The sequence below is a fragment of the Orycteropus afer genome, unplaced genomic scaffold (assembly GCF_000298275.1).
Source record: "Orycteropus afer afer isolate SDZICR_OR568_19922 unplaced genomic scaffold, OryAfe1.0 scaffold00330, whole genome shotgun sequence".
In the NCBI taxonomy this organism is placed as follows: Eukaryota; Metazoa; Chordata; class Mammalia; order Tubulidentata; family Orycteropodidae; genus Orycteropus; species Orycteropus afer.
The window spans coordinates 1,636,241-1,658,704 of NW_006921917.1; the positions used below are offsets into that span (position 1 = coordinate 1,636,241).

Here is a 22,464-nt window from a genome sequence, read left to right on the forward strand (position 1 = left end):
GAACCACCATCCTTTCAGGTAACAACCTAGCTCTTAACTATGTTGCTTAAAATGTTTATTCTGTTTCAAACAAGGGGTCCGACGAAGTGTCAATTATGTATTATGTTATAGCATTCTTCCCATCCGAGGATCCCTGGTGGCGCACTGTTTACGCGCTTACCTGCTAACCGAAAGGTCGGCGATTGGAACCCACCAGCCCCTCTGCAGGAGAAGCATGTAACAGTCAGCTTCCGTGAAGATTTACAACCTTGGAAACTCTACGGAACAGTTCTACTCTGTTGTCTGGGGTCGATATTGAGTCAGAAGCGACTCGACGGCAATGAATTTAGTGTTTTTGCTTTCCCATCAGAGATAATCGTCTACACGGGATTATTTTTTTTAATTCCACTAGATGCTTGATTATAGTTACCAAGACTGTCACAGACTCTAGGTAATGAGAGAGTGCCGGTTCTGTGCATTTAGTCACTGCTAAATTTCCTGAAAAATAGAAAGAAGTAGCCCTCCGTTTGCAAGTGTCATAGAGCGAGACCTGGAGCTCGGCTACCTAGTTTTCAGCAAGAGTGTTGATCTGGTGCGCATGCGCGCGTCCGTTACTATAACGACCAGAAGACGCTACACTGGCTAGGTGCCTGAGAGGAGAGTGAGCGGTGTTGTCTGGCGATGGATACCCAAACTTCGCCCGAGGCTGACGTGGCCGAGCTGGAGCTTGAGGCGGTGATCGGCTTCAATGGTGAGGCCTCAAATATCTATGTGCTGTGTAGTTTAGGAACCCCGGGGAGGTGTAGTGCAAACAGGGACAGTGAGACACCAGGCGGTGCCTGGGGTGGGGAGTGGGGGCAGCGTCATTGGCAAAAACCCTGGTCAGAGGCCCAGCCTGGGCTCTCGCATCCAAAGGCCTTGGAGAGTCACTTCCTCGCTCTTAGCTCGGACACCCTGTAGCATCTAAAAGGAACTAAATACCTCTCTGGTGGGAAGATGAGTAAGAGGGTGGGGGTTGGCTCTGGCCTTCTCCTACTAGGTCAGCCCTCCCTGGCTCTAAGCCCCACGCAGCCCTCAAAGCCCCTGTCCGTTGGTAATCACCCCACGCTGTCTGTGTTGGCTCCTAAGATCAACTAACAATTCTTTTCTACAATCCCGGCTGATGTACTAATGAGAAAGGGTTGGTAGGGGTGTGTGTCGGAGCAACCTCTTTAGAGGATGATCTTGGTCCTCTAACTCAAGAGAAGGATTTCAGGACACTGTAGAAATGGAGGGGATCCACGGGGAGCTGGAGGTAAGAGATGTTTTGGTCAGAAGAGGCCTTGTCACTCTGTTCAAATCTTATTTATGACTGCCTATTTGTTTTGAAAGGAGCTCTGGTGGTGTAGTGGATAAGGCATTTGGCTGCTGACCAGAAGGTCAGCAGTTCAAACCCACCAGCCACTCCAGAGAAGGAAGATGGGGCAATCTACTTCCATAAAGATTTACCACCTTGGAAACGCAATGGGGCTCACTATGAGTCAGAATCGACTCGATGGCAGTGAGTTCTGTTTTATTTTTATTTGTTTTGAATAAGGAGCCCCAGTGGTGCAGTGGTTAAAGGGTTGGCTGCTAATGGAAAGGTGGGTTCAAACTCATCAGGCCCGCTTGGCAGGAGAAGGATGTGGCAGTCTGCTTCCATAAAGATTAAATAAACCCAAAACCCACTGCCATCAAGACGATTCCTACTCATAGTGACCCTATAGGACAGAGTGGAAAGGCCCCTGGAGGGTTTCCAAGGCTGGAAATCTGTACCAAAACAGATTGCCACGTCTTTCTTTCATGTAGTAGCTAGTAGGGTGCAGGCGGTGGACTTTTTGGTTAGCCACTGAGCACATAACCACTGCACCATCAGGCCTCCTCTCTGTAATGATCACAGCCTTGGAAATGCTATGGGACAGTTCTACTCTGTCCTGTAGGGTCACTATGAGTCACAAACCACTGGACAGCAACAGTTGGATTTTGAATTGCTTAGAACATAAAGGCAGGAAAATGCTGTGGAGTTGTTTTTTCAGGGAGTGGATTGAGGGATAGAAAAAGCAATGGATTATACTTTAGAAAAAGCAAAATCTTCTTTTTTGAAGAAAGCATTGAGATGCCTGAAAGCTTTAAAACTGTGATAATGTGGGATGCAGAACAACCAATGCCTTTTTAATGCTTTAAGCACATTCTGGAACTTGACTCTTGACTCTTATCTTCATTTTACTTTGTCTCTGATAAAAAGTGGGCACTCAGTATACACGAATTTTGGCCCAACTTTAGAGCTGTAAACGTAGTGAGTGGCCAGCAGTGAGTGCAAAAGGCACTAGTGAACCAGTATAGATCCTCACATAAACAGCTCTGTGATGGAATTCATGCTCTAAGAGTAACCATATGATCATTTGCATCCCATTGTCTTTTACGGCCTTTACAAATTATCTTTGCTTTTTAGAAATGGCTTGAATTGATTGAATTGTTTTTTACTTTCTTGGTTTCATGATCATAGCTTTTCCTTCATGTGGGCAAACATACATTTATTGAGAAATATGATATGTCAAATAGTATGCAATGTGTGAGGATTCAGGGATAAATCCATAATCTTCCTTAGGAAGATGAGTTTAGAAAATTGGAAAAATACAGTGAAACAAACAGAAAAATCAACCGTCATTACTCTTCCTAAAGATAACTCTGGTAAACTTTTGGTGTGATCTGTTCATCTATACACTTACAAATAAATATGTTTTTAAATAAAAGTAGATTCATGCTGTATATATTTCTCTTGTAACCAGATCTTCTTCCACTTAATAGTATGCCATGCAGATTTTTCCTTAGCAACAAATATATTCTTCGCCATATTTTTAATATACTCACTGCCATCAAGTCGGATCCAACTCATAGCGACCTCTCCTTGGGTTTCCAAGGCAGTATCAGTACAGAAGTAGATTGCCCAGTCTTCCTTCCGAGGACTGGCTGGTAGGTTTGAACTGCCAGCCTTCTGGTTAGCAGTCAAATGCCTTAGGCACTATGCCACCAGAGCTCCTTATTTTTAATATAGTGTTTTTAATATAATATTCCATTATATAGGTATGCTATAAGTATCAAAGCAATATCCTGTTATTAAGAATTTAGCATAATTTACATTTTTTGCATTTATTTTTACATGCTACGAACAACATCTTCCTAGCTAAATCTTTTGCCTTTGTAACTCTTCTTCTTAGGATAAAATCTGAGTACATGTTAGACTTTTGATGTATCTTCCAAATGCTGTATCATGTACACAACAGAAATGTGTATATATAGGCAGAGAAAACACACAGGAATATTTATAGTAGCACTATTTGTAATAGCCAAAAAAATATGTAAACAGCCAAAATACCCATCAAAAATAGAAAGGATAAATAAACAGATATATCCACACAATGGATTTATACCGTAATAAAAAAGAATGAACAACTACTACATGCAACAACATGGTTGAATCTCACAAACATAACATTGAGTGAAAAAGCCAGACACAGTGATTCCTTCCGTATGAAGTTCTAAAACAAGGAAAATTAATCTACAGGAATAAAAGTTAGAACCATGAATACCTTTGAAAGGGAGATGTACATGGGGGAGGGGCCCACAAGGGAGCCTTCTGAGGTTTTTTGCAATTTTGTCTTCAGTGAAAGAAGACAAAACTTAACATTCTAAACCATTTCTCAGTGAGTTGATTCTAATTCATGTAAGCCCCATGTGTGTCAGAGTTGACTCGTGCTCCATAGGGTTTTCAATGACTGATTTTTCAGAAGTAGACTAACAGGTCTTTCTTCTACAGCATTTGGGTGGACTTGAACCACCAGCCTTTTAGTTAGTAGTGCATATGTTAAGCATTTGCACCACCAAGAGACTCCATGGCTATACTACCACTCATAAAGGAGAATAGGCAAAGCTTTATGAGAACTGGCAGAAAGATTCTATGTTAGGCTCAAGAGAGATCGAGGAAGGGTTAATTCAAGCAGCCTGTAAAATTGGGTATGAGTCAATGGGTAAAGATTGAGGGGCAGAATATTCCAGGAAGCAAGGGGAGGATGAGCAAAGGAGGAAGGGTGCAAAGTGTGGGGACTGGTTAAACAATGGCAAAAGGCTGTTTGGCTTCAGGGTCAGAGACTGTCAGGATAACAAAGGAAAGTCAGCCTGGAGGTAGAACTACCTTTACCATTGAGTTGATTCCAACTCATGGTGACACCTGTGTATCAGAGTGGAACAGTGCTCCATAGAGTTTTCTTGGGCTGGTAACCAGGCCTTTCTTCTGTAGAGACACTTGGTAGGGTTAGACAGGCAACCTTTGAGTTGGTAGTCATCCCAAACCATTTGTACCATTCATAGTGACTTACAGGACTGGGTAGGATAGCCTCATATGGTTTCCAAGGCTGTAATCTTTTTATGGAAGCAGACTGCCTAATCTTTCTCTCACAGAGCAGTTGGTGTGTTTGAACCTCTGACCTTTTGATTAGCAGTCAAGCACTTAACCACTTTCCCACCAGGGCACCACGAGGCATGAACACAAAGGAAAAAATAGATGCCACATGAAGATCAGCTACAAGCCAAAATCACCAAGAAACCAAGCAATGCCTGAGGCTAGAGACAAGGAAGGACTCCCTGATTTGAACTTTTAGCCACCAGAACTAAGAAACTAAATTTCTTTCTTTAAAGCCACTCACTTGTACTATTGGTGTTACAGCAGCACTGAGTATTTCTATGTTGTTGTTGTTGTTGTTGTGTGCCGTCAAGTTGGCCCCGACTCATAGCGACCCCTCCTTGGGTTTCCGAAGCAGTATCACTACGGAAGTAGGATTGCCCAGCCTTCCTTCTGAGGAGTGGCTGGTGGGTTTGAACTGCCAGCCTTCTGGTTAACAGTCAAGTGCTTTAGCCACTATGCTACCAGAGCTCCTGAGTATTTCTATAGGCATTCATTATTTAAACAAATCAAATATTTGTGTTGAACATGAAAACATTTGCTAAAACTGTAGTTATTAAAAGTTTGGTATTAGCACAAGAATATTTACACTCATCAATTGACTGGAATAAATAGCCCAAGAATTTCCTATTATATAAAGAGCTCTTACAAATTAGAAAGGGAAATAGCCAGTATATCAGGGGTCTGCATACTACAGCGTGTCAGCCAAATCTGGACTACTGCCTGTTTTTGTAAATAAAGTTTTATTGAAACAGAGCCATGTCAATTTGTTTGTTTATTGTTTATGGCTGATTGCATGCTATAACAGCAACATTGAGAATAGGTAGTCTCCAGCTTACAACATATTCAAGTTGTGATGAACTCCATTTATGGGAGCTCTGGTGGTATAGTGCTTAACGCATTGACTGCTAACCAAAAGGCTGGAGGTTCAAACCCACCAGCCACTCCTTGGAAGGAAGATTGGGCAATCTACTTCCATAGTGATCTTGCCTCAGAAACCCAAGGAGGGGTTGCTATGAGTCAGATCCGACTCCACGGCAGTGAGTTTGGTTTTTTTGGTTTTTTGGTCTTTTTTTTGTACATCTTATCATTAGTAATTACGATTTACTGTTCAAAACACTGCCATGCATGCATGCCATGTGGCAGGCTGTGGCCTGGTGTACAATGAAGTCAGTGTTGGTGTTGATGTAAGGAGTCATAACAGATATATAGCTGGGCAATGTTCAACTCTAATGACATACAATTAAACTGTACACACACCCAACAGCTGTTATAACTCCAACTTCATTGTCACGACACTGATACTGACTTTACTGTAATATTCTTCAGTGTATCTAGAAAAATGCGTCTTCTTGGGAAGCGCTCTGGTGACGTAGTGCCTAAGGCATTTGACTGCTAACCAGAAGGTTGGTGGTTCAAACCCACCAGCCACTCCACAGAAGGAAGACAGGACAACCTACTTCCTAAAGATTTACTGCCTCGGAAGCCCAATAGGCGTCTGTTTTTTTAGGGGGGAGGGGAGCAAAAGTTATAGAAAAATGCATGCAGAGGGTTGGAAAACATTGTTGAGCTATGTGAACACGCTCCAAGCATTTGATCAGGATAATGTGATGGATGAGACTGGTGGAAAAATCGTACACGTGGCAAGAATGCTGAACTTAGAAGTCGATATCACCAAAGTGGAACAGTTCATAGATCGTCAAGAAGGGAAATTGACAGATCAGGATTAATGGATTGTGAAGAGGAAAGAAATGCTGAAGAAGAAAGAAAGAATGAAGAAGAGGGGGGAGAGAAGTTGTCAAAAAAAAAATTTATAGTAAAAAAGGATTAGCTAAAATTTTTTCTAAACTAAATCAGGGGCTTCAATTGCTTGAAAACATGGACCCGAACACTGATCACTTTGCTGAAGTTGATAGGCAGATTCAGGAACATGAGATGTTACCATGAAATATATGAAGAAAAAAAGAAAAGGACCATACAGACCGTTTTCATTAATTTTCTAGCTAGCAATGCTATCCTCATTCCCAGGGATAATCTAGATGATCCAGAGCCTTCCACAAGCGGAGTTGTTACTGTAACTGACAAAATACCAATGTTGTCCAACTCAGCTTTATCCTTAGAGTAAATTTTTACAATTTGTGCATTTTGTTATGTATGTGTGTACATATTTAAAATACATCTGTAAGTTTATATGCAACATTTCCAACCTCCAAAGACAAAGATTGTATTTATAAAGATACTGACAACAAAAAAGCAATAGTAAAGAACACCTGGGGGTGGGGAGAAGAGGTATTTGACTGACATCAGAACTGACTTACAATGGAGGCAATGGAATGAGAGTCGTCGTAAATCAGGGATTACCTGTAGTTGCAACAGAGATGGCCCTTCACTGTCTGGCCCTTTACAGAAAAAGGTTACCAACCCCTGAAATAGTTAATGGACAAATAAATAAATATAAATGGTGTACGTGGTTGAATTCTGTCCCCCAAAAAATCATGTCCACCCAGAACCTGTGAATGTAAATTCATTTGGAGATAGGATCTTTGCAGATGTAATCAAGTTAAAAGAAGGTCATCCTGGGTTCAGGTAGGATGTAATCCCATGACTGATGTTCTGCTAAGAAAAAGGAAGCTTAGATACACAGGGAAGATGGCCATGTGAAGACAGGCAGACATTGCAGTGATGCATCTACGAGCGAAGGAATACCAAGGATTGCTCCAACCACTAGAAGCTAGAAGAGGCAGGGAAGAATTCTCCCCTTGAGCCTTCAGAGGGACACGCCTTGCCACCACCTTGATTTCAGACTTGAAGCCTCCAGAACTTGGAGAGACTACATTTCAGTTGTGTTAAATCATCTAGCTTGTAGTTAATTTGTTACGGCAACTCTAGGAAATCAATACAAATGGCTGCTAGCTCAAAATGCTAATTAAAATAATTGCATACATTTTACTTTTGAGGTTGGCAAAGGCAAAAAATATGAGTAATACAAAGTAAAATGACAATAAGAAATGATTCTCAATTACTATAGCCAGGAATATAAATTTTACATTTTTGATGGATAGTTTTATAGTACAGCAATTTTTAATGAGGATAATCTTTCTGTTTTCAAGAACTCAATTCACTTACTCAAGTTTTTGAAAAAGTATGTACAGTGAAGACACTGATGTTTTGTGTGGAATAGCCCTTGTGCTGAAGAAAATAACCCAAATGTCCACTGGGAGGAAATTGATTTACTACATGTATATGTAACATTAAATATACTATGCTGTATAAATTATATGTAAACAATTTACAGTATAAATTTCCATGTTTAGAATTTTACATAAATCGTATTATGCTGTGCACATTATAAAATCTGTATTTTTTCATCCAGAATTATTTGGGAAGTCTATCTATGTTGACTCATGCTGATTGATTGATTGGTTGATTTTTCATTGTGATTTGGGTGAAAGTTCACAGAGCAAATTTGTTTTCCATTCAACAGTTCCTACACATTGTGTTTCATTGATTGCAACCCCCACAATGTAATAGCTCTCTTCCTATTTTCTTACTGTGATTACCTTTCCAGGTACCCTTTTCCATGCATTCCTGTCCTCTGAGCTATCTCCCTACGTAAACACTGCCCTTCTGATCTCCCATGATTGATTGCTCTAAGGAGTGTACCTACCTGGTGTAATTGTTCACCTGGTGGGCCTGTCTATGGTTTGGCTGGAACTTAAGCCACAGGAGAAAGTTTAATTCCAGACCCAAAAGGTAAGTAGGGGACATACTCTAGGGGGTTTCACCAATCTCTATCAGGCCAGTAATCCTGGTTATTTTTATAATTTTGAGTTTTGTTCCACATTTTTCTCCCACTCTATCCAGGATCTCCAATTTTGAGCCCTTTCCAAATGGTTAACAGTGGTACTTTGCACAATCTAGTTCTTCTGGTCTCAGGGTCATGTAGGCTGAGGTTCTCATGGTCCACTAGTCACTTGGACTAGCTGTTTCAATGCGTCTTTGATTTTCTTCACTTCTGTGCTCCTGAGGAGGAGAGATCAATTGTTGCTTCTCAGGACTCATGTTGTTTCAAATCATTTATTTTAACCCCACAACTGTCTTCTCATATGTGAACATACCAACAGTTATCTACTCCCTATTGATGGGCATTTAGTTTGTTTCCAACCTTTTATTTTTTCTCTCTCTCCCCTCCCCTCCCATACCTAGTAAACAACAAAGAAATTTTCTGTCCATATGTAAATCTTTCCTTGACTTTTTACAGTAGTGGACTAATACAATAGTATTAGTCCACTATTTTCCAATATTTGTCCTTCTATAATTGACTTATTTCACTCAGCATAATGTCCTCCAAGTTCGTCCATGTTGTGAAATGTTTCATGGACTCTATATTATTCTTTAGTGTTGCATAGCATTCCATTTCATGTATGTACCATAGTTTAGTTATCCATTCTTCTGTTGATGAGAACTTACGTTGTTTTCACTTCTTTGCTATTGTGAATAGTGCTATGATGAACATGTCTATGCATATATCTCTTTGTGTCCTGGCTCTCACTTCTTTAAGATATATACCTAGTAAAGGGATTGCTGGATCAAATGATATTTCTATTTCCAACTTTTTAAGGAATCATCCTACCATTTTCCATGATGGTTCTATCATGTTACAGTCCTACCAGCAGTGTAAGGAGCTCTGGTAGCGTAGTGCCTAAAGCACTTGACTGCTAACCAGAAGGCTGGAGGTTCAAACCCACCAGCCACTCCTTGGAAGGAAGGTTGGGCAATCTACTTCCATAGTGATACTGCCTTGGAAACCCAAGGAGGGGTTGCTATGAGTTGGGTCCAACTCAACAGCGCATAACAACAACAACAACAACCAGCAGTGTATCAGAGTCCCAGTCTCTCCACGTCCTCACCAGCATTTGTTATTTTCTGTCTTGTTGAACCTTGCTCTTAGTTCTGGGGTAAGACCGTACCTCACTGCTGTTTTGATTTGCATCTCTCTAATGCCTAATGATTGCGAACATTTCTTCATTTTTCCAACTTTTTGCTACTATAAGTAATGCTCCACCAACCACCTTTATAAAGAGCTCTGGTAGCATGGTGTATAAGGCACCTGACTGCTAACTAGAAGGGTAGTGGTTCAAACCCACTAGCCACTCTGTGGAAGCAAGACTGGCAATCTACTTCCATAAAGATTTACCTCCTTGGAAACCCAGTGAGGGTCACTATGAGTCAGAATCAACTCAGTGGCAGTGGTTTTGGATCACCTTTTTACATGGCCCATGGGTATAATTGCAAGACTTTCTCTAGGTCATATACCTAAGAGTGGAATGGCTGTGCCTAGGACATGTGCATCTTCAGCCACACTCAATGTGGACAAGTTTGTTTTTCAAGGAAAATCTTCCATCAGCCTTTTTAAACTTTAACCATTTTGTGTTCTACATCCTACTTCGTTGAGTAGTGACTGGGTCTCAAAAGCTTGCAAACAATCTAAGATGCAACAATTGGTCAGTCCTCATCCAGAACAAAGAAGAATGAAGAAAACCAAAGATACATGGAAACAATTAGTCCAAGGGACTAGTGGACCATGAGAACCTCAGACTACATGACCTTGAGACCAGCAGAACTAGATGGTGCCCAGCTATCACTGTCAACCACTTGGAAAGGGATCAGGGTAGGAAATCCTAGATAAAGTGGGAGAAAAATGTGGAACAAAATTCAAAATAATTAAAAAAAAGAAGGCTCACTGGTCTGATAGGTAATGATGAAACCCCTGAGACTGTGGTCCTTAGTCACTGTTCAGGTCTGGAATTGAACTCATTCTCATGGCTTCCAGCCAAACAATACACAGGCATATGGGGTGAACATTTACACCAGGTAGTTACACTCCTTAGAACAATCAACCATGGGAGATTAAACGGCAGTGTTTGCACAGGGAGATAGCTCAGAGGGCAGGAATGTATAGGAAAGAAGGACACAAGGAAGAGGTAACCACAGGGAAAAAGTGGAAAGAGAGCTATTGCATTGTGGGGAATTGCAGTCAAGGTCATGAAACAAAACGTGTATGAATTGGTGCAGGTGAAATGGTATCTCATTCTGAATTTAATTTCCATTTCCCTGATTACTTGTAAAATGACACATTTTTTTTATGTTTGTTGGCTTTTTATTTTCCTCTATCATAAAATGACAGCCCAAATTCTTTGCCCATTTTTCTGTTAAGCAGTTTGTGTTTTTCTTATTGATTTCTACAAGTTCTTTGTATATTGTTGTTGTTGTTGTTGTTATTTGCCCTCGAGTCGGACCCGACTCATAGTGATCCCTCCTTGGGTTTCCGAGGCAGTATCACTATGGAAGTAGATTGCCCAACCTTCCTTCCTAGGAGTAGCTGGTGGGTTCGAACCGCCAGCCTTCTGGTTAGCAGTCAAGTGCAGAAGCAGAATGACACATCTTTCTCCCACAGGCTGCCTGGTGGGTTGGAACCACTGACCTTTTGGTTTGCAGCCAAGTGCTTTAGCCACTGTGTCACCAGGGCTCCCTTATCACAAATATCCTCTCCTGGTTTTGGTTTTACTTTTTATTCTTTTTTTTTATAAGAAGCTGTTAAACTTTCACGTAGTTAGAAAAATGTATCAGCATTTCCTGTTATGATTTGTTCTTTTACGCTCATGGTTAAGGAGTCATTTCCTACACCTGTGTAATATACATTTAGTCTTGTTTTTCATATTTAGGTCTTTGATTTACCTGGAATGTATTGTTTGCGGATAGTGTGAAGCAGGGATCTAATTTTACTTTTGTCTATATGGATAGTCATATTATTTATAAGGAGCCTGAAATTAGGAAAAAAAGAAAGGTTTAGATACATATTTTAAAAGAAACAGCCCCCAAAAGACAAACTTTAGTATTAATAAGAACTTAGTTCATAAAAAGAAACTAATTAAAAGTGCAAGGAATGGTTTAGGCAATAACTATATTCAGCCATTTGAGAAAAAAAAAAATCTATTTACATACTGGAATTATACCATGAGCCAAAATTAATTCCAGAGGGAGTTAAATACGAAAAAAGAATTCATTTAAAAAGCAGAAGACAATACAATAAATTTATGACTCTTCATGAGGAAGGAAGTAGCAACCAAAAAAGATAGAAATGCCTAGTGATAAATTTAATAAGAAATGTGTGAGAGCTTTATGAAGAAAAATTGAGAATGCTACTGGAGGACATAAAAGGAGACTTAATGGAAAAATATACTCTGTTTTTGGAAAAGGACCATAATATATCCTAATAAAAAATCATTTCTCTTTAATCTATACATTTAATAACATCCCAATAAAAATATAAACATGACTTTTTAACTAGACAATCTGACTTTAAAATTTATATTGTAAAATAAATGTGCAAAAATAACAAAAAATTCTGACCAAAGATGAATACTAATGGAGAATCTGTGTCCATTTCATATTAAAACTTATTACAGAGCTTTTTAAGCATTAAGGTGGTTCTTGGCAACTATCTGAAGGACAGGGAGCTGAGTGCAGTCTCACTGTGGGAGAACAAATTTTTATTTTTACCAAACTTCTGCCTGAAGTGCTGGAGTCACATGCTGTCAAAGGCATTGGTGCTTCTTAAGATTGCAAGAATAGGCCCTAGGACCTTGCTGACTGAAGTTTGGTCCATGAACCAGCATCACATTATGTGGGAGCTTGTTACTGATAGGAGCTCTGGTGGAGTAGTGTTTAAGGCATTTGACTGATAACCAGAAGGCTGGCGGTTCAAACTCACCAGCCACTCCTTGGAAGGAAGGTTGGGCAAACCCAAGGAGGGGTTCAGATCTGACTCAACGGCATTGTGTTGCATTTGTTACCGATACAGAAACTCAAGCTCCACTCCAGACCTGAAATCAGATTCTGCCTTTATTTTATTTTTATTGTGATTTGAGTGAAAGTTTTAGATTCTGCCTTTTAAAAGGATTCTCTAGGGATTTTGCTAATTTGCTGTTAATGCGTCTTCCTCAAATCCTGATGCCATGTTCTTCATATAGTCCATCTTCTCAGATTATTTGCTCAGCATACAGATTGAATAAGTATGGTGAAAGGACACAACCTTGACACTCACCTTTCCTGATTTTAAACCACACAATATATTTCTTCTGCTTGAATGACTGCAGGTTTTACTTAAGCACAATTAAATGTTCTAGAATCCCCATTCTTCACAATTATCCATAATTATAAGCAGATATGCAGATGACACAACCTTGCTTGCTGAAAGTGAGGAGAACTTGAAGCACTTACTCATGAAGATCAAAGACTACAGCCCTCAGTATAGATTAGGGCTGAACATAAAGAAAACAAAAATCCTCACAACTGGACCAATAAGCAACATCATGATAAATGGAGAAAACACTGAAGTCAAGAATTTCATTTTACTTGGATCTGCAATCAATGCCCAAGGAAGCATCAGTCAAGAAATCAAGTGACATATTGCCTTGGGCAAATCTGCTGCCAAAGACCTCTTGAAAGTGGTAAAAAGCCAAAATGTCACTTTGAAGACTAAGGTGTGCCTGACCCAAGGCATGGTATTTTTGATCGCCTCATATGCATGGGAAAGCTGGACAATGAATAAAGAAGACCAAAGAAGAATTGATGCCTTTGAATTATGGTATTGGCAAAATATTGAATATACACCATGGACTGTCAGAAGAATGAACAAATCTGTCTCAGAAGAAGTACAGCCAGAATGCTCTTTTGAAGTGAAGATTGTGAGACTTCATCTTATGTATTTTGGACATATTATCAAAAGCATCATGTTATCCAGAGGTTACTTGTCTAGAGGCAAGATAAACTCCACTCTTAGAGATGGACAGGCAGGAGACATTGTTACCATGGCCAGGTAGGAAATTCTGTTCATAAAGGGTGAAAAGGGGCCAGTCTCTGCATGAGTACGTCATGCTTGGTAAAGAAAAGGTCAGTGAAATATAGGAGGACCCAGAATGAAGTGGAGTGTCACAGTGCCTGCAACAGTGAGCTCAAACATGACAATGATTGTGAAGATGGCACAGACTGGGCAACGTTTTGTTCTGTTGTACATGGAGCTGCTATGAGTTGGGACTGACTCTGTGGCACCTAACAATAACAAGTAGGGATTTTATGCACATTGAAGTTTGAGAAGCACTCTACTACACCAGTATATATGGGGATATTGGTGGTTCAGTGGTAGAATTCTCACCTTCCATGCGTGAGACCCAGGTTTGCTTCCTGGCCAACGCACCTCATGCTCAGCCACCATCGGTCACTGGAGGCTCACATGTTTTTATGATGCTGAATAGGTTTCAGCTGAACTTCCAGACTGTTGTTGTTGTTGTTATGTGCCATTGAGTTGGACCTGATTCATAGCAGCCCTTCCTTGGGTTTCCAAGGCGGTATCACTACAGAAGTTGATTGGCCAACCTTCCTTCTGAGGAGTGGCTGGTGGGTTTGAACCCCCACCTTTCTGGTTACCAGTCAAGTGCCTTAGGCACTATGCCACAGAGCTCCTGAACTTCCAGACTAGGAGGACTAGAAAGAAAGGTCTGGTGATCTTCTTCCAAAAATTAGCCAATGAAAACCCTAGAGATCACAATGGTCCAATCCCCAATCAATTGTAGAGATGGCATTTCATTCTTTTATGCATGGAGTTAGTAGCTGACTTGACAAGCACATAACAACAGCGTCCTATACTAACCTGCTTGGCAATAAAATACAATTAATTACCTGTTACTCTCCAGCTTCTTTGTTGTTGTTGTTGTTGTTGTTGTTGTTGTTTTCTCCAGCTTCTTTTAGTTAAACTAAGCTTATTGCAAAACCTTTCTTTTTGATATTGAAGTAAGCAAGTACCAGCCACCTCTACACTGATGATGATGATCTTTTTATCTTCTCTCTTTCAGGCCATGTACCTGGTGGTCTGAAATGCCATCCTGACCAGGAGCATCTGATTTACCCTTTGGGTTGCACAGTCCTCATTCAATCAATAAATACTAATGAACAGAATTTCCTACATGGCCACGGTAACAATGTCTCCTGTGTGACCATCTCCAAGAGTGGAGTTTACATTGCCTCCGGACAAGTCACCTTCATGGGCTTTAAGGTGAATAAACTGAAAATAAATCGTTTAGAGGAGCCTCCATGGAAATACCGCCCCACTTCAAGTTGTTAACTCTATGTGGCCATGTGCTTCTCCACTTCCTTCTTTGTACCCTTGACTTTTCTTCATTTCATTCTATCAGTCTGGGAGCAAATTCGTCTGAATTTTTATAACAGATGTTGTGGTTTATGACTGATGATCCTCAGGAGCAAAAGTCACTAAAAAGTGTTTCCATTTTTTTTCTATCGTGTGGAGAGTGTGATCTAATTTCTTGAGAAGTGACTATTACTGATTCCTTTCCCACCCAAAGGAGTAGCTGTTTTCTCATATCCTTTAAACCCTGTCTGTGTTTCTGACGGTGTATTTTTCTCCACAGGCAGATATCATTTTGTGGGATTATAAGAAAAGGGAGCTGCTTGCTCGGCTGTCGCTTCACAAGGGCAAAATCGAAGCTCTGGCCTTTTCACCAAATGATTTGTATTTGGTGTCACTGGGAGGCCCAGATGACGGAAGGTAATGAACTAAACAAAGTCACTGGTCTTCCACCAGGTGTGTCTTTCACAGGTCAATGTCAAGTACACTCTCTCATCTAACATTCTGTGTCGGCCAGTCTATTTTTGAGTGTCTGTTGTGTGTAAAACCTGTGAGGAAAATGCCAAAGAACAGTGCTTCTCAATCCTAGCCACCCGTTGAAGTGAACTGGAAAGCCTGGTTCCCACCTTCAGAGAGTCTGATTTAATTGGTCTGGAGTTTGGTCTGGGCTTGCAGAGTTTAAAATCTTCACAGGTCATTCTAATGTGTAACAAAATTCGAGAACCGTTGCAGTCAAAGAGAGACAGCATCATTATCATTACAGACACTCTTATCTGTTGTCTTCATAGACAACAGCTAATTTAAAAAGAAAGAAATTGAGCACTTACAATGCAGCAAGTGTGTGCTGAACACTTTAACCGAATTATCTCATTTAAGCCTCATAGCAACTCTGTGAGTTGGGAGCTGTTGATGCCACATGACAGATGAGGAAACAAAGTCACCAGCTAGGACAGAGCAGAGCTGGGATACAAATTCTAGTGGTGACAGATGTCCACAGGTGATATTTTAAATTTTCCTCACCAAGACATGGTCTTTGCCTCAGTGAACTCAGAAGTCCAATCTGGTAGGCAAATAACACATACACATGAAAATGGGGCAGGGGGGAATGTGTATTTAAAAGCCTTTTATTGGGGAGAACAATCAATGTAGTACATATCCCTAAGTAAATGTTAATGGAACATTAGTCTAAAGAAAAATAGCACTGAGGTGTGTGTAGGTTTTAATACTTTGGTGCACTTTTACATGTATTTTCTTATTTGAGTGTCATAGGTTTATTTAGAAGAAACTTTATATTTATACATTTATGTATACATCATGTATTTACATTTATATTTATATGTATTGACAGTTCTTCTCTTAATGTATAAGGACTCCTGGTGTTGGTGTGATGAAGGCATTTTGGCTGCTAACCAAAAGGTTGGTGGTTCAAACCCACCAGCCACTCCACCAAAGAAAGATGAAGTAGTCTGTTTCCATAAAGATTTAAAGCCTTGGAAACCCAATGGGGGTAGCTATGAGTCAGAATCAACTCATTAACAGTGACTGAGTTGAGTTCCCTTAATATACAGTAAGTCAACAAAATTTTCCTAAGATTTTCTCCTTTAATAGAATTATTCTTTTGCATCTAGATAGTCACATTTTCCCTGAGCCATCCCTATTTGACTCTGGTGGTGTAGTGCCTAAGGGATTTGACTGCTAACCGGAAGGTTGACAGTTCAAACCCACCAGCCTCTCCGTGAAGGAAGACTGGGCAATCTACTTCCGTCAAGATTTACTGCCAGGGAAACCCAAAAGGGGGTCACTATGAGTTGGAATCAACTTGGTGGCAGTGACTTTGGTCTTTTTTTGTTCCCTATTAGACTGTTTTGAATGAGAAATATACCCAGAAATCTTCTAGTAACATGCTATTAATAATCTTAGCTCAACTTAAAAGAGTTATTTGCAACCTTGGCTACACATTGGAATCACCCTGGGAACTTTGAAAACTACTGATGCCTGGGTTCTACCCCCGAGATTCTTGGAGCTTAGCCATTGGCCCATTTCACCCCTATAAATTGATAAAGATGCCAAGGCTGGGCCTTGTGGGAGATAAATGGACCCTAACACAGTTAATTTGCAAAACTATTCATCTCCTCTCAATTTTAAGCTTGATTTTAGGCTATTTAAACTGCAGAAAATTTGAGGAATGTCGAGAAGCCTAAAGAAAGAAAGAAAAAGAAACCTTGCTGTACTAGGAAAATTCAATATATGCATCCCTGAATACACTGGTGAAGAGGATGAGCTTATGCAGAATCATTTTGGATAATCAGGGGTCAACCCTAAATCTGTGGAAGGGATCCATTCTCCCCAAACCATCTGGATTCTATACAAAAGAGAGGAACAGAAGGAACACTGGGAACTGTTTGCGTGTTCATATGTGTATGTGTGTGTGTGTGTATTTAAATATATTATAACCTATTTTTGTACCTGTTTTTGTCTTAATGTTATCATATATCCAGCTTAAAATGTAACCTGCTTTTTAATTAATTTTGTACCAAAGACAGCTTCTATGGGTATGCATGTAGACTTACACTGCATTCTTTGCAATGACTCATAGCATCCCATTATATGGATTGGATGTGCTGGAATTAATTTTACCAACTCTCAATGTCGGTGTCTTTATTTATTTTTAAATTTTAAAATTATTCTTGAAAAATGTAAGTTATACCTGTCTGTGGTTTATAAAGAAGCTGTTTGGTCTTACTCTGCAGCAAATTCCAAAATTCAAAAGTGTTAAGTCTCCTAATGCCACCCCACATGTCTTCCCTCCAAACACGAGGAGTTCCACTCTCCAGAAACACTTGGATTTAGAGGGCTTATTTTTTATTTTTTTGGTTACATCTTTATTGAGAAATATTTCACATACCATAAAATTCCCCTGTTTAAGGTGTACCATTGAATGGTTTTCAGTATATCCACAGAGTTGCTCAACCATCACCACAGTCAGTTTTAGAACATTCTCAACACTCCAAAAAGAAACCTGGTGTCCATTAGCTGTCATTCCCCATTCCCCCTCACTCCCTCCCAACCCTACTCCTGCCCCAGGCAGCCACTGATGCACTTTCTGTCTCTACGAATTTCTCTATTGTGAACATTTCATATAAATGGAATCATGTAATATATAGTCTTTCGTGTCTGATTTTTTTCACATAGCATAACTTTTCAAAGTTCATTCATGTTATATAGCATGAATCAGTACTTCATTCCTCTTCCAGCTGAATAAAATTCTATTGTATGGATACACATTTTGTTCAGCCATTCATCTGTTGATGAACATTGGGTTGTTTCCACTTTCTGGCTATCATGAATAATGCTCCTAGGAACATTCACACACACGATTTTGTGAACATATGTGTTATTTCTCTTAGATATTAGGCACCTGGTTTTAACAGTCTTTTTCAGTTCATTGTGTGATTATCATTATAACTGTGTAAGTTATTTGTCTCTCATTTTTTCCACTTTAGATACTATCTATCAATTTCCCACTATAAAAGAAAATTAAGTGTGTGTGGTTCTTATACCAACCCTTAATGAACTATTTCTAATTCTTTTTTTGGTTATAATGTGATTTTAGACTATGCTTGATAATACATTCTACATGTAGAAAATTTGGGAAATATAAATGTGCATGTTTTTACATTAATGAGTTTTGTAACATATGCTTTCCTTTCCTTTAATTCTTTGCTTCAGCTGTTTAACACTACACACCCCTGCAAAACCAAAACCAACCACTGCCACAGAGTCAGTTCTGACCCATAGCAACCCCATAGGGTTTCCGAGGTTGTAAATCTTTGTAGAAGTAGACTGCCTCATCTTCCCTCCATGGAGCAGCTAGTGGCCTTGAACCGCTGATCTTCTGATTAGCAGCCAAATGCCTTACCTACTACACCACCAGAGCTCTCTCTCTCTCCCAGGGTGTATTATTACCCAGACATTATTCACTTTAGGAGGTCCCTGGGTGGCATAAACAGTTTGCCCTCAGCCTCTAACCAAAAGGTTGGATGTTTGAATTTACCCAGTAATGCCATGGAAGAAAGGCCTGATGACCTCTTTCCTAAGATTATAGCCAAAAAAACCCTGCAGAGCACAGTTCTGCTCTGAAGCACATGTGGTTGCCATGAGTCAGAATCAACTTGCCGGCAATGGGTTTACTCCCTTTAGTTCTAAGTTGTATGATTGCACCCAGAAAGGAGGAAATATAACTCAAAATCAGTGCTTCTCAATGTGTGATTCCAGATCCTTCATATCAGCATTACCTGGGATTTATTAGAAAAGGAAATTCTTAGGCCCCAACCTAGACCTGCTGAATCAGAAACTCTGGTGGGGGCTCTGTAGTCTGTTTTAACAATCCCTCCAAATGGATCTGATGCACATTCAAGTTTGAGAACACTGCCTTATGTTATCCTTTTTACTGAATCCTTTTTTCTTTTTCTTTTTTTGCTGAAATATTTCCCTAAGAAAATATTCTACATGGAATAGATAGGTGATAAACGTTAGCACCATGCATGTCTAAAAACATCTTTATCATCAAACTAGATGGACAGATTCCCTGGATTCTAGCCTCATAACCATTTCCCTTCAAAATTTTTATGTGTCACCCATTTGTCTTCTAATATCCAGCGTTATTGAGGAGATGTCTTGGGGGTCAGTGTACATTTTTTGTTCCTTTTATTATTATTATTCCTTTCTGGAACCCCTGAAATAGTGGTTTCTTGTTTTTAAAGCCTGTTTTATCTTCCATTTTGGTAGCGTGGTGGTATGGAGCATAGCCGAGAGAGATGCCATCTGCGGCAGCCCCGCAGCCGGCCTTAATGTCGGGAACGCCACCACTGTGATCTTCTCCCGATGCCAGGATGAGATGTTTGTCACTGCGGGAAAGTACGTGTCGATGCTCTGCCTTTTCAGAACTCATAAATCACAATTATTGCTTGTACAGAAAACATTAGTTCATTACAATCTGGGAAACATGTCTTTTGTCCTGGAAAAATAACTTATGCCATAACTGTCACATAATCCTGTCTGCTAAAAATATTTTAAATATGGTTATCGAACATCCTGTGCTTCTTACTGAAAAAAAAAAAAAATGATGCTTATCTGGAAGCGCATTTCATGTTCATGTTTGTTGCTGGTAACACATTATAGCCAATTAATGCTCACAGAGTCATCTGCACAATTTTAAAGATTTCACCTACTGGGTAACTTTTTTTACCACCTGCTCTTGATTTACCTGTTGTCACTGAGTCAATGCCAACTCAGAATTATTTTATGGGATAGAGCATGCACTTCAGGTTCAGACAGTCCCTGCTCTGTTATATATAAGCTATGTGTAAAAGCCACCTCCTAGGATTGCTGTGAGCATTAAATGAGAGATCTTCAATGGTCGAGCGCTTAGCTGTAACAAGCCCTCGGCACTGTTCAGTTCTCTTCCTTTCAGAATACAGAAAGCAGAGAAGAGATGATACAGTTATCAAATATGCAGTCATTTGATTGTGAAATCTTTTTCCAGTGGGACAATTCGAGTATGGGAACTGGATCTCCCAAACAGAAAAATCTGGCCAACTGAGTGTCAAACAGGACAGATGAAAAGAATAGTGATGAGCACTACAGTAAGCATTACTTTAAGTGTTATTTGAAGTAACTCTTGGGACAAGCTCTGACTGACAGTACTGAACAAAATGTGCATGTGTGGACTAAGGTGTGTGTGTGGGGGGGTGGGTGTCTGTGTGTGTGTGTGTGTTGGGAGTCATTGGGATATAAATGTTTCCTCTTCTTGGTCCTGATGTAGCAGTAGCTGTGGATGGGGGGATGATGACATGGGCATATGGCAAGGGGCCATACTTAAAACCTATGGACACAGAAAGACTAAAATAAAATTTCCACCTACCTGGTAATTACTAACAGAAAAAAAGGAAGGATGGGAGAGAAGGAGGGAAGGAAAGAGAAAGAACGAGAGTGTGCATATTAATATCAAACACAGACTTCAAGTGAAATGGACAGGCTAATCGGAATCTAGTACTTTCCTCAGATCTGGGTTTGGCCTGGGTTCTGCTCCCCTAAATGCTGCTCTCACCACCATTGGGTCTGAGGAGATAGAAGTAGTCATGAGCATCCTTGTATGTCTTCAGAAGGTTTCAGGGAAAGCTCCTCCCATCCCTCACCATGGGTGCTCTGACATATGGTGCTCTTCCCAGATGTCCGACGATGATAGCTTTTTCTACCTGGGCACCACAACTGGAGACATTCTAAAGATGAACCCTAAGACTAAACTGCTAACAGACACTGGCCCCTTGAAGGACAAATTCAGTCTGGTGAGTAGAGACTGTTGGGCACTGGTCTGCCCTGCTGCTTCTAGTTATATTTTCTCTCCACAGGTAGCATAGACTTCATTAAGAAAGAATCTGGGAAAACAAACAAGAAAAACTCTGTGATACACAAAAAACTAAAGCCAAACTCACTGCCATCGAGTTGATTCCAACTCATAGCCACCCCCTTTATGTTTCCGAGGCGGCAAGTCTTTATGGCAGTAGATTGCCCAGTCTTCCTTTCATGGAGTGCCCAGGGTGTTTGAACCACCATCCTTCTGGTTAATAGTCAAATGCGTTAGACACTGTGCCACCAGAGCTCCTCTAATTTGCAAAAGGTACATTGCCTAGCTCTTTGATCCTTCATCCTTCAGTTAATATCCAGCATAGAGGCATTCCTAGGTATCCTTAGAACACCTGGGTGGTGCAATGTGTTAATGTACTTGGCTGCTCACTGAAAGGTTAGCAGTTTGTATCTACCCAGAGGCATCTCTGTAAAAAGGCTTGGTGATCAACTTCTGAGAAATCAGCCGCTGAGAAACCCTGTGGAGTGCAGCTCTCCCCTGACACACGTGGGGTTGCCATGAGTTGGAGCTGACTCAGCAGCAGCTGGTTTCGGTGTCCTCAGTTGGAATCAGACCACATCTTTTTCTACATCTTCAAGGCACAGGGCCCGTGGATTTGTGATTTGTGACCAACTGGCCCCCACCCTGTGGCAGCCCAGTTGCTGTAGGTAAAAAGAAGTGTGCTATTTGATCTATAAAACTATATATGGTTTTTTTTTTCCTAATCGAATAACTCAGATCTTAGATTTTAGCCTCAGCTGATGTTGTAGTCATGAGAAAGATCTAGAAATTGCCCATAGCTTATATTTGTAGAATTTCTGGCAATGTGAATGAAAAGTCCAGGGAGGGAATTTGTATTTAAACAACAATGACAAAAAAAAGAAGGTTAACTTTCTATAGTAAATAATGGCCCCTTAAAGGACAAATTCAAGGGTCTGATCAAAGGATAACTGTCTATAGTAGGGGCTGTTATTTCCAACACCCCAGAAAGTTCCAGGGGCTGTTCTACTAGACTTTTACTAGATTCTGCACCTGCCTGTGTCTTTTCTGATAATAGAACAGATGGTTTTAAGCTTAGATACTTTTCCACTTGGCAGATATTCCCAAGAGGCTTGAAATGTTGTGCCATGTATCTAAGAAAATATCAGCTTTTAAAATCACATAATCACTTAATTCAAACTTTTAAGGAGACATATAGGAGTGGGAGAGGTGCTCTGGTGGCACAGTGCCTCAGGCATTTGACTGCTAACCGTAAGGTTGGCAGTTCAAACCCACCAGCTACTCCACGGAAGGAAGACTGAGCAATCTACTTCCATAAGGATTTACTGCCTCAGAAACCCAATGGAGGTCGCTATGAGTCAAAATCGACTCACTGGCAGTGGATTTTTTTTTTAATGT

At 40.3% G+C, this 22,464-nt stretch overlaps 1 protein-coding gene across 1 annotated transcript in view; it reads left to right on the top strand.

The window, feature by feature from the left end:
* The first annotated feature begins 660 nt into the window (after positions 1-660).
* Positions 661-22,464, top strand: part of CFAP52 (cilia and flagella associated protein 52) — a 61,549-nt gene continuing 39,745 nt past the window's right edge. The window contains exons 1-6 of the mRNA XM_007952343.1: positions 661-730; positions 14,371-14,570; positions 14,944-15,080; positions 19,449-19,577; positions 20,206-20,305; positions 20,891-21,007. Coding sequence (XP_007950534.1) covers positions 661-730; positions 14,371-14,570; positions 14,944-15,080; positions 19,449-19,577; positions 20,206-20,305; positions 20,891-21,007 — 753 coding nt within the window. The remainder of the gene's footprint in view (positions 731-14,370; positions 14,571-14,943; positions 15,081-19,448; positions 19,578-20,205; positions 20,306-20,890; positions 21,008-22,464) is intronic.